The 15,291-nt window shown below is 34.7% G+C and overlaps 1 protein-coding gene across 9 annotated transcripts in view; it reads left to right on the top strand.

Annotated features, from left to right (window-relative positions):
- The window catches only part of KLHL13 (kelch like family member 13), a 271,741-nt gene extending 256,819 nt beyond the window's left edge, over positions 1-14,922 (top strand). For all 9 annotated transcript variants that reach the window (XM_053580327.1, XM_053580330.1, XM_053580328.1 and 6 more), the window contains 3 exons: positions 2,875-3,670; positions 11,070-11,183; positions 13,342-14,922. In XM_053580327.1, the coding sequence (XP_053436302.1) occupies positions 2,875-3,670; positions 11,070-11,183; positions 13,342-13,829 (1,398 nt within the window). In that variant the 3' untranslated portion in view covers positions 13,830-14,922. The remainder of the gene's footprint in view (positions 1-2,874; positions 3,671-11,069; positions 11,184-13,341) is intronic.
- Positions 14,923-15,291: the final 369 nt, after the last annotated feature.

Raw genomic sequence — 15,291 nt, 5'->3', positions numbered from 1 at the left:
TGGTATAATCTTTAATCTTGGTCTATTTTAAATAATATAAGTTTAGATGTAAATTTGGTGACAAACAACTGGTGGTATCATTTTGCCCATTTAAGCTACCCATTCTTTATTGTTTTTTATCAATAATCATGTCAATAATTATAAGAATCTGCATACTTGGGAATTATATCTATGTTATCAACTTTTGCTTAATTACACTTGTAAACATGTTCAAAAGTGCAAATTCCCTTTGCATGAGAAAGGCTTATTTCTTACTTTTTTTGTTGTTGTTGAGACAAAGTTTCACTATGTCACCCTCGTTAAAGTGTCATGGCGTCACAGCTCATAGCAACCTCAACTTCTTGGGCTTAAGTGATTCTCTTCCCTCAGTCTCCCAAGTAGCTGGGACTATAGGTGCCCACCACAATGCCTGGCTATTTTTTGTTGCATTTGTCATTGTTTAGCTGGCCTGGGCTGGGTTCGAACCCACCAGCCTTGGTGTATGTGGCTGACGCCATAACCACTGTGCTACAGGCACTGAGCCTATTTCTTACTTTTCTAAGGCAGTGAATCCATTACCCTAAACTGGAGTCCCTACATTCCAGGATGATGTAGGCAATTAAGTATTGAGTATAACTCCATTTATACAGCTTAAAATTTTATGAGACACAAATCTGCCACTACTGAAATTAGATTAAAATGGAATTTTTATTAACCACATTAGAAATCCAAGGTATTGATATTATTAAGTAGTACATTTCTACAGGCCTGTGATTTGCTAATTTATTTTCCTAGTTCTTTTGTGTTACAGTTATATTTCAGATATTTTAAAACATATGACTAAGTATAATAAGCATGAAACATTTTTGGTGAATTTTGTAAAGCAAATAGACTACTTAAAAGAGTACAATTTCTTCTTGAGTAAACAAATCTTTGAAAATAGCCAAGTGTATGTGGTAACCTTAGAGCTTTCTGTGGTATTATATCCTAACTGGGATATTATTTCAAGTGCAGGAATAATGCTTTCAGTGTCATTTTACCTTTTAAATAAGATGTCAATAAGAGGATTAGCCAGTTTTCTGTTAACCATTTGCCAGTGTGTTAACAATACAGTTATGAAGTTAACAATACATTGATGAGGTTTGTGTGACGTTATGAACAAACACTCTGACAAAAGTTTAAAACAAATTGAGTTTTTTGCCTGTGACCTGTCTCTGGTATTTACACACACACACACACACACCCCAACATCTGTACCTTAGGCTTATTGTGTGATATATTCCTGGTACTATATTTGCTGATATACTTTTTCTCATTTCTCCTTTTTACCAGTTATTAGAGCCTTGAAAAGAGGTTCTACTGAGAAGGGCCTCTCTATTGCTTCTCTCCTTTGCCTGATTTCCAATTATGTTTTACTCTGTGTTGGGGAAATTGTTTTGGGCTCATTCTGACCCAAGACAGAGCAAGAGTATGCTGAAAATAAGAGACAGGTTAAGAAGAACTACCTATGCCTGTAATCCTAGTACCCTGGGAGGCTGAGGTGGGTGGATTGCCTGAGCATATGAGTTTAAGACCAGCCTGATCCACAGTGAGACCTCATCTCTAAAAATAGCCAGGTGTTGTGGTGGGTGCCTGTAGTCCCAGCTACTTGGGTGGCTGAGGCAAGAGAATTGTTTGAGCCCAAGAGTTTGAGCTCTATGAACTGTGATGTCACAGCACTCTACTGAGGGCGACAAAGTGAGACTTTGTCTTAAAAAAAAAAAAAAAGAGTGACCTTGCCCAGACAGAAGCAGTCATCATAGATGTCAAAATTGCATCCACATGAATGATTTGATGTAGGTACACCCCTCCCGATCTTAAATCCATTCCCTTGCTTATATTTCCACATAAATAATGTGTAAAATAACTTCATCCTAGGACTAATTGTTCTATTAAATTATTTTATTCATGAGAAAACTTTTGAAGGAACCAAAATGAATGATAGTAATGAATGTTGCCTGTTTACAAGAAAGAGAAATATTGGGTGGAGGGTTAGAATTTTTCTGTTTGTGGATCTGCTAGCTGTGTAATACTTTTAAGAATCATAACTGAGGCTCGGCGCCTGTAGCTCAGTGGCTAGGGCACCAGCCACATACACCGGACCTGGCAGGTTGGAACTCAGCTTGGGCCTGACAAACAACAATGACAACTACAACCAAAAAATAGCCGGGCGTTGTGGTGGGTGCCTGTAGTCTACTTGGGAGGCTGAGGCAAGAGAATTGCTTAAGCCCAAGAGTCTGAGGTTGCTGTGAGCTGTGACGCCACAGCACTCTCCCCAGGGTGACAGCTTGAGACTGTTTCAAAACATAAAATAAAATAAAGAATCGTAACTGAGAAATGGATTGACATTAACCAAAATAGAATAATTCACTATTTTCCTCAAATTTCCATCTGGTAAGAATTTTACCAATACAGTTTTTTTTTTTTTTCCGGGGGGGGGGGACACTTTTTTTTGGCAGTTTTTTTTTTTTTTTTTTTTGGCCAGGGCTGGGTTTTAACCTGCCACCTCCAGTATATGAGGCCGGTCGCCCTTCTCCTTTGAGCCACAGGCACCGCCTGGGGTCGGGGGACACATTTTGAGAAAAGAAAATTAATTGTTTCGGCCAAGTCAAATTGTAACACTGTTTCTTAGAGTAAATTCTAACTTACTGGCTTTGATCATTTTCTTTTAGTCATTAGGTGTAGGTGGTTTGAATTCTCTTTAGATCATTGATACATTTAGATAAGAATTTTTATTTGCATCTAATATCTAATATGAGCATTAAAATGTAATTTACTCTTATTTAGAACAGGTATTTGTGTTATTGAGATATTTTATTAAAGTAGTGCTTTAATTTTTTAAAATTGGCTTAATAGGTCACTTTAGACAACTGTGTCGAAGTAGGGCGGATTGCCAACACCTACAATTTGACAGAAGTGGATAAATACGTTAACAGTTTCGTCTTGAAGAATTTTCCTGCATTGCTGAGCACTGGAGAGTTCTTGAAACTTCCTTTCGAGCGTCTTGCCTTTGTGCTTTCCAGTAATAGCCTTAAGCACTGCACTGAACTTGAGCTCTTTAAGGCCACCTGTCGTTGGCTTCGCCTGGAAGAACCTCGGATGGACTTTGCTGCAAAATTAATGAAGAACATACGATTTCCACTGATGACACCACAGGAGCTCATTAATTACGTGCAAACGGTGGATTTCATGAGAACTGACAATACTTGCGTGAATTTGCTATTGGAAGCCAGCAATTACCAAATGATGCCATACATGCAGCCAGTTATGCAGTCAGATAGGACTGCCATTCGGTCTGACACCACTCATTTGGTTACACTAGGAGGAGTGCTGAGGCAGCAGCTGGTTGTCAGTAAGGAATTGCGCATGTATGATGAAAAGGCCCATGAGTGGAAATCGTTAGCCCCCATGGACGCCCCAAGGTATCAGCACGGCATTGCCGTTATTGGAAATTTCCTCTACGTTGTTGGTGGACAGAGTAATTATGACACAAAAGGAAAAACAGCAGTCGATACAGTCTTCAGATTTGATCCTCGATATAATAAATGGATGCAGGTTGCATCTTTAAATGAAAAGCGCACCTTCTTCCACCTAAGTGCCCTCAAAGGATATCTGTATGCAGTTGGTGGGCGAAATGCAGCTGGTGAACTGCGTAAGTGTGTACATTTATATTAAACATAAAGGAAAATTTCTCTTTACCCAGAAATTCTTGTTCAGTCATAAATTAAGAAGTTCTGTAAAAATTAAAGAGAAAAAAGATAGCTAGGATTTTATTTTTTAAGTATTTTTCTTAGAAAATACCAGAGACCTTTTGTGTACCTTATCTGGGCAGATCTTATTGGCCAGGGCACAAATTATATCTTGCAAATAAACGTGTTACAGTGTATTGTATTCATGTAATATATATTTTGAAGGTTCATTTGAAAAGTATATTTAGCTAATTGAACTCCTAATAAAGTCTTAGACAGAAGTTTCAAATGTTTCCTTATTTTCCATTTTTTGAAAGCCCACATAGTATTTTATTGAACAGGTTAAAATCCTGCCTTACAGAGGACTTTTGTAATTTCTTCTTTTACTCAATTTGTTACCTCTTAGAGGTCACATTGTAAAGATAATTTTCTTTACAGATTAAATGTACAAAGTTCAATATTATTGAACGTTTATTTACTATGAATATCATTATCCATGACTATTAGTTTTAAAAATCATTCTCTGGTGAAATACGTAGTTTTTTCTATTTTATTTTATTTTTGTTTTTTTCTTTTAATTAAGTCATATATACATAGATCATGAATACATTTATGCCTTTGTGGGATTTAATGTGTTGATTATTTGTACAAATTGGAGTGCTTACATCCTTCTAATTAACATAGCTTTTGCCTCATTTATTTAATCACAGTATTAAGACATTTGTGTTCAATACTTGATAGATTAGACTTGTACCCTTGCAATATGCTCCATAGGTGTGGTCCCACCATTAACCCTCCCTCTATCAAACATAGTTTTCTTTGCTGTAACCTAGTCTAGTAAGCTTTATTTGATAATCATTTTTTTGTTTTCCTAATTAAGATTGGTCAAAGTTAACTATAACATAGAAATACCTTAGCTATATAAATTAACATTAAAAGGTGTCATCTTTTAATTTTAGAGAAAATTATAATAGTGTATCTTTCCCAAAAAGTGTCAGGAAGACTGTATTTTACATTATGACTGACATATATGCCATTACCATTATTGCTTGGTCTTTTGTCACTCTTTTTATTCTCTGTTATAAATAGAGTCCTTACAGTTGATCAATATCCCAGGCTCCATAATGATAAGGAAATTTATATTACTGATCTTTTCTACCCACAGATTTTTCCCTTTGCTGTTACAGTGATATTTTATTCGATAACTTCCTAGATTGTGACTAGGTGGCATAATCGCCGACTACAAAGGTTTCCAAAAACATTTGAATAGGAAGAATTTTAAAAAGCCTTTGAGGCATTTTTAGTGCCCCTAGTCTAGAGTTGTGATTTAGGTCTCATCAGTCAACCCACTCACATTATCTTCATGCTATTATACTATTTTAAATTTATGGTTTATGGAAATATTCAGAAGGTACAAATATTTATTTGGTTGTTTCTTAGAAAAGCCATTTATATAAGATAATCTTTAAGAGTTCAGAAATTACAGGTAATCAACCATGGTAGTTAGTGGTTATTTTGAACCTTCTCAAAGGAAATAGCTCCGTTTTTCAAAGTCAAAGTTTGCTTATTTATATTATCCCCTCTGTTAATATGTAGTTATTAGAAGGTGGAGGTTACCTTTTTATAAGCCCCCGCCTTTGAGTTTCTCCTATGTTATACTCATGTAAAAATACACAGTAGTCTACCGTGTTGGTCAAGTGGCTCATACACAGGCCTTCTTGCTCATGATCTTCAGAAACCCCCTTTATCTCTAGTTAAACATGGTCTTCTTATTTCATTTTGAAAGTGAAAAGAAACAAAGGAATCATACTTTCCCTGTGCTACTCCTAAATTCATATTAAACATTTAATTATGTCATTTAGGCTTTAAAAATAAAATTCCCAAAGTTTAATCTAAGGATAATGACTCTATTTCTTCTTTTTTAAATTCTTTTTTCCCCTTTGTTTATTTTTGGTTCGTTTGTTTTGGGTAATGACCTTTTTAAAAAAGCACCCATCTAGATGGTAAATATAAGTCCATTTTTATCTTATTTCATAATTTGCATTTTTCAAAAAAATGTATATTTTATTATAAAATAAACAGAGTCCATACCAAGGATCAACTTCAGTTGCCATTATAGACCAATTATTTGATGTTTCATTCCATTTGAAATGATCTCCTCCAACTATACATAACTAAACTTTTGTAGAAAATGAATGCCTCTCTTAAAATCAGAATACCCATCAAATTCATCTGTGCCAAATATTTTAAGTTAAAATATTATGGAAATTAAAAAATATATATTATCAATTTAAGTGCATTCAAATTGAGAGTCTTGATTCCAGGAGAACCTTCAGACAAAAAAGAGTTATGACACAAAGGGAAGAAGCTAGAGGCTTAATTTTTTCTGATTAACCATACCTTCTTTGGGTTCCTTTTATGTTATACTCTAATGAAAGCAAGAAGCAGATTGTCTTTTCTTATCACATTCTGTATTATTGAGGTAACCAAACTTGTTGTAACTTGCTCTGGTTACCCCTGCTCCCAAAGAACAATGTCAATGAATTCATCTGAATTCTATTCATTACTAAAGTTTCTCATTACATAAATAAGTAAAGAATTTGTTATCAATTGCCCCTTTCACTTTCCTAGGGCCCAGTGTTTTCCTGTGATAGTAGATTTTGGTTCTAAACAAACTCTTGCCTATATTTATGAATATTCCAGCCAGAGACTCAATTTTTAACTTTTCTCCTGCCCCCAAAATATTTTTTTGGTTTCTTATGGAGTCTCCTTTTCCACACACACACACACACACACACACACACACACACACTAACATTGTTATAATAAACATTCCAATTGTAACTGATTACATTGACACATTCATATGTCTATGTAGATAGAAAGGATGGTAGGAGTGGGTGTTGGGAAAAGTAGATTGATGAAAAAGTCATTTAACAATTTAATAGGTTTATTAGTGCCAGAACAACATTTATTCTTGATACATACAGGAACCATTGCCTATACATAATTATAAACAGAAAGCAATACATAATTATAAACAGAAAGCAGAGGAAACATTTGTAAAATTTTTTGGATCATACTAATACATTAGGCCTTTTAAAATCCTTTAACAGAATGTATGAACCAAAGGAAAATCTAAGGCCATGGTACATTAAAAACAACAACAACAACAACAGTCCATGCATGGTGGGAGCTGAGGCAAGTGGATTGCCTGAGCTCACAGGTTTGAGACCAGCTTGAGCAAGAGCGAGACCCCCACCCCCCATCTCTAAAAATAGCCAGGTGTTGTGGCGGGCACCTGTAGTCCCAGCTACTCAGGAGGCTGAGGCAAGATAATCACTTGAGCCCAACAGTTTGAGGTTACTGTGAGCTAGGATGCCACAGCGTTCTACCAAAGGTGACAAAGTGAGACTGTCTCAAAAAAAAAAATGCTCATCAGTGTGTGTGTGTGCACATGCACACATGTACACATGTGCATGAGCCTGTTTAATTGCTAGCATATAATTCCCTGGAAGCTCTGCTTTCCTTTGACAGTGGTTATAATGGTAAAGTAGTAGAAGCTTAGAGTAGCTGTCACTTCAGTGAAAAAGGATACGGTTATTTCTGGCATCCTTCAAAATTATGTCATATAAGAAATCAATCTAACATTGAGGTTTTCTATATTGAAGAAAAATATGACAGCTCAAATATCTTTCACTTAAGTTAAATATTAATAGGTCAAGTTCTCAAATAATGAATAACTTACAGAAAAATGTTAGAATTTTTTCAAGTAAATGTACAATAAAATTACTAAAATTTATCAAATGCCTCATATCCTTTAATGGATTAGGTTTTTGGGCGGACTTCTTTTTTTTTTTTTAGTCATTAACAAGCACTCTAGGTTTCTAGAGTCCACACCACTTCTATGGAAATCGTCATTGTTTAAATGGTTTTCTTCAGGCCTAATCTCTTTCCTAATTTTAAAGAAAAGTAAAACTCTGGTTGGCGCCTGTGGCTCAAGGGAGTAGAGTGCCGGCCCCATATACCGGAGGTGGCAGGTTCAAACCCATCCCCCGCCAAAAAACTGCAAAAAAAAAAAAAAAAAAGTAAAAGTTCATATCATCTTTTGTGGTGAATTTGGAACTCCCATGGAATCATCTGAGGAAATAAGAATTCCTGATACATGTAAAATAACCAACCTAAGTGTGATTCTTAAGTTGGGGAGATTCTCTAACTTAAACAACTAGGCCACCAGACTACCAAAATTGATTCTGTAGATTAGGGGTCAGCAAACTGGCCTTGTTAAGGGCCAGAAAGAATCCACTTCCAGCTTTGTGGGCCATTCAGTATCTGTTGCAATTAATTGACTGCTGTTGTAGTATAAAAGCTACTGTTGACAATTCATAAATAAGTGGGTGAGGCTGTACTCCACAGAGCTTTATTTATGTAGACTGAAATGTGAATTTTATATGAATTTCAAATGTTATAAAATAGTCATTCTTTTTGAGCCTTTTAAAAATATAAAACCATTCATATTTTTATTTTGTGGGTCATACAAAAATAGGCAATAAACCAGATTTAGGCCTGTGGGCTGAGGTTTGCTGACCCTTGCTCTAGATTTTCCTAGTTGCCTTACCATTTTCAACTCTCACAGAGTGATGGAAAGACTGCTTTGTTGGCAACTCCTTGCTTTGCATCATCCCTTGTCCCCTCATCCCCTCAGAGTTTTTGGCACTAACCTATATCTGACTGGATTTTAAATATGTAAAATAGAAATAAGAGCATGTGTACCTACCTTTTAATTAGATGCATTCTATTTTAAAACTAAATACCATTTATGGTATTATGATGCTAACAGACGTTCTGCCAGGAGAAAGTCTAAGGGTTACGGTAAAGATTAAAAGACTAGAAAAGCTAAAGAAGATAGATTATTTATTTGGAAGAACAGAAGTTTAGAGATGATAAACTGTTATGTAGTTACTGTGTTATTGCTGGTTAATAGCCATCTTGCACTCAGAAACTTCTGTATGAGAAAGTATAGGTAAATTATTACAACTCCTATTAGGGAAAAATGCAATTAGACTCCAGGCTTTGGACCAGAATCCTAGTAAACAACCTTTCTGCCCTCAATTGGTCTTGACTGTCATTGTTCTGTTCTTGAGATTATAATAAATTGACTGAAAGATGTTTGAGTCAGTTGATAGTTTTCTTCACTGACAGAAGAAGAACATGAGCTTTCTATGTAGAAAAATATGAATAATCAATAATCATAAAAAGTGAATATTCAACTTCTATCTCCACTGTAAAAAGAATAAGAGGAAACTACTGGGAATTACATCATAGCATCATAAGGAAAAACAGTTACAATTTAGAAATTTCAAAGTTTAAGGCAGAGTTTTACATTAAGAAAAGTAGAAAATGAGAGTGGCGCCTGTGGCTCAAAGGAGTAGGGTGCCGGCCCCGTATGCCAGAGGTGGCTGGTTCAAACACATCCCCGGCCAAAAACTTAAAAAAAAGAAAAAGAAAGAAAAGAAAAGAAAAGAGAAGTAGAAAATTATAGTGAATCCTATCAGGCTTCAAATAGACGAAGAAGATGATGTCTGGTAGTGTTTAAAAACCCTTTTCTGATTAGATTATTTCATCATTAAAATCCTTCTGTTAATTAGTCTGCTAATGCTAAGTACCAATCAATGCACTAGGTCCTCTGTTAAGTGGAGAGAGAGAAAGAGAGAGAATGAGAGAATATAGTGTATCTTCAGAAGAATTTTTGTCATTGTTTAGGTAAAAGTCATGCCAAAGGCAAATAGAAATTAACATTTAAAGAGATATCCAGTGACTGGAAATAGTCAAAAACAGTATTGGGATATGTGGCAATTTAACTTGTTATTAATTGTGGAACTAGACCTTGTTTGGGGGAAAGATTTTGCAGGATCCTATTTGATGGAAGGTTTAAGAAGAAATAGAGTTGGTAAAAATCCATGCCTTAAGCAATTAACAAAGTCAACCAGACAATAGATCAAAATGAGAATAGTAAAAGCTTTTGAAATAAGACTAAAAATTAAAAGCTAATGTAAATGGAAGAAGTCAATAGATATGACAAGTGGTACAATACAGGTGTGGTTGGAGGAGGAGAAAGTACTTTGCATACTGAATTTAATGATGAAATGAAATTATTGAATAGAGCAGAAAAGTTATCTCTTCCCCCTGCCCCACTTTGGTTGTGGGCATGTTATTTTTAAGTATGAAATCTCATTCACACGTTGGTCACTAGGATTGCATTGGTTTGCAAGTTGCTGATCGTATTCCAATGGCTTGATCTTATAGCCCCATTCAATAGACATCTGTTTGCATGTTAGTGCCTAGAACTATAACATATGGTAAATCAAAGCTTCAAGGGAACTTGATAAATTGCATTTTACTGCATTTTGTTTTTAGCTTAGTTCATTGTTTGCCTGAGCAATGTTGTAGTTCTGTTAGTAAAACAAAAGGGTCCAGGTAGAAGAGAAATTGGATTCGCAATCAGCAGTGTCTGCAATAAATAATATTAACTCTTTAAGTCAATCTAGACTTCAGGCTTTGGACCAGAGTCCTTGTAAACAACCTTTCTGCCCTCAATTGGTCTTGACTGTCATTGTTCTATTCTTGTGGTTATAATAGATTGACTGAAAGATGTTTGAGTCAGTTGATATCACTTCTCCAAAATATTTTATGTTAAGGATGATAAATTTATTACCAAGAGGAAATACCCTTAATAGAGACCTTAACTTTCTATTATGCAGCCCACCATATTCAAGTAAAAAGTAGTACTAGCTGCAATGGTAATGGGTATATGTACACTATTGGCTTTAAAGTATAAACATAGAGAATTAACACCGATGTCCGTTTTGTAGTCTGTACATGAAGAAAAGCAATAGGCTTTAGAACATAAACCAGGCAGTATGGATACTTTTCAATTTAAAATTTTTCTTCTTATACATTAATGTTTGTTCCTATATGGTATGCCAACATGGGGACCCTGAATTGAGGTGTTTTGGCTTCCTTCTGTTTTTTTTTTGTCTTTTTTTCCCTGCATTTTTAGAGCCTAATTTAGAGAAATATCAATTTATAAAGCATAATAAAATTCCAGAAAAAAAAAATCTTAGCACTTTATGTAATAACAGAAATTTATTACTTTCTCACATTATCTAATGTAATGTGTATTAATGGTTCATATTATTAACATAATTTCAATAATTACTACATGAACCTTCCTGGGTCTCCCATGTTTGTAGATATGCTTCAAGTACTTAGATATTATTATTATTTCACCTAAAAGAAAATATTAATCACTAAATTTGAGATTAAAAATCATTTCTTTCCTTTTCTTTTCTTTTGTAACAGCTACAGTAGAATGTTACAATCCAAGAACAAATGAGTGGACCTATGTTGCCAAAATGAGTGAGCCCCATTATGGCCATGCTGGAACTGTGTATGGAGGAGTGATGTATATTTCAGGTTAATAATTATCATGTGAATTACGTATAATAAATAAGCTTTTAACTATATGGTCTTTCCATATAGTGATAGTAATAATAATGATCTAGAAAAATGGATAATCAAAATATAATTATGTCGATTTTAGAAGATACTTTTGTGTGTATATTTACGTATAAATGCCTTGGTCATTCTGTAATTTTAGAAGACTAGCAGCAAACCAATCCTGCTGTAAATGTATAACTTAGAATTTTGAAAGTGTTCAGATTCCTCAGTTTGTTTTCTAGCTCTCATACTTTGTATTCTAATAAACACCATTCATGGTCTCTATAGCAACAATTGATTAATTTTATTTAGAATTTAGCTAAACTATGTGAGAAAATACATAATATAACATATAAGGTCACTGTGCATAAAACATGTTTTCAGTAGCATAATAATGCATAATAATATTCATTCTCTTTTTCAATATAACCTGTAATATGTTTACTTGCTCCTCAGCATTATAATGGGGTTCTGCTGTGGTGTCATTGCAAAAATAATTCTGTGCTGATTATCTGTATTTTAGGCACATACAGATATAGTTGTCCATTTAAAAATTCAAAAACAGTTTATGCACAGTGTCATAGTAACAACTTTCATTCTCAAATTGTAGAATTAGAAATAAGTCTTACTTTAATATAATGACTACCTCTGGAATTGACATCTAACTTTGTTAGGTAGGTTCTTAATCATTTGACCTTGGCACAGAATACCTGGGACAGTTTTTCCCCATTTGAAGGCCTGCCAGTGCCAGGCTGGCAGTTACATTAGAGAACAAAGGTGTTAAGGTGATGTTTGTCATCTGATTCTCTGAACACTGCCTTATGAAATCTGTAATCAAGAAGGCTCAGTGAAATGCCTATAGTGTATGATTGGCAGGTTTCTGGTGTTAAATTCATGAGCAACTATGGGATGTATTATATTGAAAGAGCCATCCAGAAAAATCATATGCTCCATTAATCAATGATTTATACTATCTACTTATATTATGTGTGTAGCTGCTGTACCATGATAATGAGAGTTCCAAATCTGCTTGGGGAAGATTTGTTTTAGTGGTGCTTTGGTATAATTGGTATATATTGGAGAAATTATCTTTTCCAATCAAAAGTACGTTAGGAACTATGGATAATTTTTCAAACTAAAAAACCCTGTTTTGTTTTCTGTGCATTCTGTAAAGCACAGAAAAATATATAAAAAATAAATACCATAAATGTAAATATGTTTAAAGTATTTATGTTTTTTATTGAAAATGTATACAATATTTAAAGAGCAGAGGAAACCAGTGATTGCCATCTGGCCACCTGAGAATAGAGTTTTGAATTCTATGACTGAAGATTGGCTTAGTTCTCTCCCTTGTCTACACAAGATATCATCTGATACTTTCATCATAGAGACTTATTTACATGTGATCTAAGAATATACTTTGTAGATGATGTGGGCTGAACAGCTCAACAACAAACTGCTGCATATATAAAATTCCACCTACATTCAGCTTTCTAATCTTTAGCTTTTAAAGTACACATTCTGATAGCAGATGACATTACCCACCCTTTTTCCATCCTCCAAAATTTCTACAAAAATAAACAATTCAGAATATTCTTATAAGCTTGTATGTTTGTACAAGACTTCCAAATTTTTGGAAGTATTTCAATAAATATTTCTTTTCAATGTCACAATTCTGATGAGATAACTAGAGTAGATATTCCTATTTGGCAAGTGAGGAAATGGGCACCTATAATTTAAAGTGCTCTCGTCCAATGCTCAGCACCCAGAGGGTACTCACTAAAAAACAACTAAATAAATGATGCTTTATAACTGGGAGTTACTGAAGACCCAACTCTAAACAGTGACAAAAATATGTTTGTATTCAGTAATGCATCTTAAATACCATGGGTTTCCACTGGAGAAAGTTGTTGCAATAATATAAGCTTTAAAAAAAAATAGAATTGTTATTTTCTTAATTTTTAATTCATAGAAAGCATTGATAGAGGGCATACATTTAGAAGAACACTACTAATAAGCTATAATATATCATATTATATGATACAAGTTAATTATCTAAGACAGACAGCCTTTACTTACTTTTGCATTTTTAAAATAATCTGTTTACCTCACACCTATTATTTTCATTCTTTAGGAGGAATTACTCATGATACTTTCCAAAAAGAGCTCATGTGCTTTGACCCTGATACTGACAAATGGATCCAGAAAGCACCAATGACCACTGTCAGAGGTCTGCATTGCATGTGTACAGTTGGAGAAAGGCTCTACGTCATCGGTGGCAATCACTTCAGAGGAACAAGTGATTATGATGATGTCCTAAGCTGTGAATACTATTCACCTATTCTTGACCAGTGGACCCCTATTGCTGCCATGTTAAGAGGGCAGAGTGATGTTGGGGTTGCTGTCTTTGAAAATAAAATCTATGTGGTTGGAGGCTATTCCTGGAATAATCGTTGTATGGTAGAGATAGTGCAGAAATATGATCCAGATAAAGATGAATGGCATAAGGTTTTTGATCTTCCAGAGTCCCTTGGTGGCATTCGAGCTTGCACCCTTACTGTTTTTCCACCAGAAGAAACCACACCATCACCTTCTAGAGAGTCCCCTCTTTCTGCACCTTAAGATCATCCCTAAAACTAAGATACTGTAGTTCTTTCTTTGCGATGTGTCATGAATTCTCTTCTTCCCCCTCCTTAAGTAGTATATATGTTAGGATTAGCCTCCAGTAATTGATACAGATATTGGAAAAAAGACAACATTGTTGTTATTTGTGCTGTTTGTTTGGCCTAGAATGTTTATCAAGTGATAACACAACCATTCTGGAAATGTATCCCATAGAAGCTGATGTTTAACATTTGAGAAAAAGATATTGTCTATCAAATGTTTCTTCAGTACTTTTTTAATGCTGTGTACAGGGTGTAAGGTATTTGTCATCTTACATTAGTAACTCCAATAAACCAAGTTGAAGGTGGATTATAGTAAATGTGCAACTGTGCTCACTAGGCTTCAAAGTAAAGTTTTCCTTTCATCTTTGACTGTAAGATGTCAAAGGGAGGCAGCCTGTTCAAACAGGAAATAATGCACAAAAGGTTGCCAACTCGCATGAGCTACCTCCCTCTTTTCATAAAGTGTTTTTGACATATCTGTCAACCCACCTAACTGTGTGGGTGCATTGAGAACATATAAAGTTTCTTAGACACACAGGAGAAATAGCTGAAATTCACTAATATTAATAAAAAAACAGCATGAACCCTCAACTTATAAACAAAGGTTTGGGGTTTTTTAAGTGTGTATAAATGCATCCATGCATACATATATGAAAAACAAATTTTTAAAAAATTGAGTAGCACATCAAATAAATGTGAAATTAAAGACTTTTCCAAAATGTAGCTTCCATTAAAATGGGAATTCAGTATGTATATACTGAATGTACACATGTGGAACTATACTGAATTTAGGTATTTAGATGGACAAGGGCTAGAAATTTTGAGCAACTAAATTTGTCACTTGACCAAATTGTACCTTGAAAAACTGTATTCTACTCCTTCTCCTTTGCTGTTGAGATAACTTACATATTATATGTATTCTGTATACTCTCAGTTCATAAGGTTATTTAGCACAAAGTATAGCAGCTTCACCTGGAGAGCTGCTTTTGCTTAATGAATTCAATTTCCATGTTTTATCATTTTTGATCAATAAAAAGCATTTAATGTCATTTCGGTCTGAGATATCCTATTATTGACTGATTTCACTTCCTTTTATTAAGTACCCTCCTCTTTGGGGGGGATATGTCAAGACTCAAGTGATCAGAACTTACAGCCTTGGCAGGTTGGATGAGTGAACAGTTATGCCTTTTATTCAAGGAAAAAAGTTTGAGCAGATCTAACCTCCTTGGTCAAGCTCACTGCTGCTTGGTCTTTAAGGAGTTAGTTTATGGAAGATGCTGACACTTCTTCAGTGCCATGGAAGAACTGCCAGACATGTCAAAACCAGAAGAGCAGTACCTTTCTGAGTCTATTTTCTCTAATCTTCAAGAAGATTCTTCTTGCTTAACGAGAAGATATTATTGAAAATTACCTCAGAA

Source organism: Nycticebus coucang, chromosome X (genome assembly GCF_027406575.1).
Source record: "Nycticebus coucang isolate mNycCou1 chromosome X, mNycCou1.pri, whole genome shotgun sequence".
Lineage (NCBI taxonomy): Eukaryota > Metazoa > Chordata > Mammalia > Primates > Lorisidae > Nycticebus > Nycticebus coucang.
The sequence above is the reverse complement of the archived record's forward strand: the minus strand, read 5'-3'. Positions and strand labels throughout refer to the sequence as shown.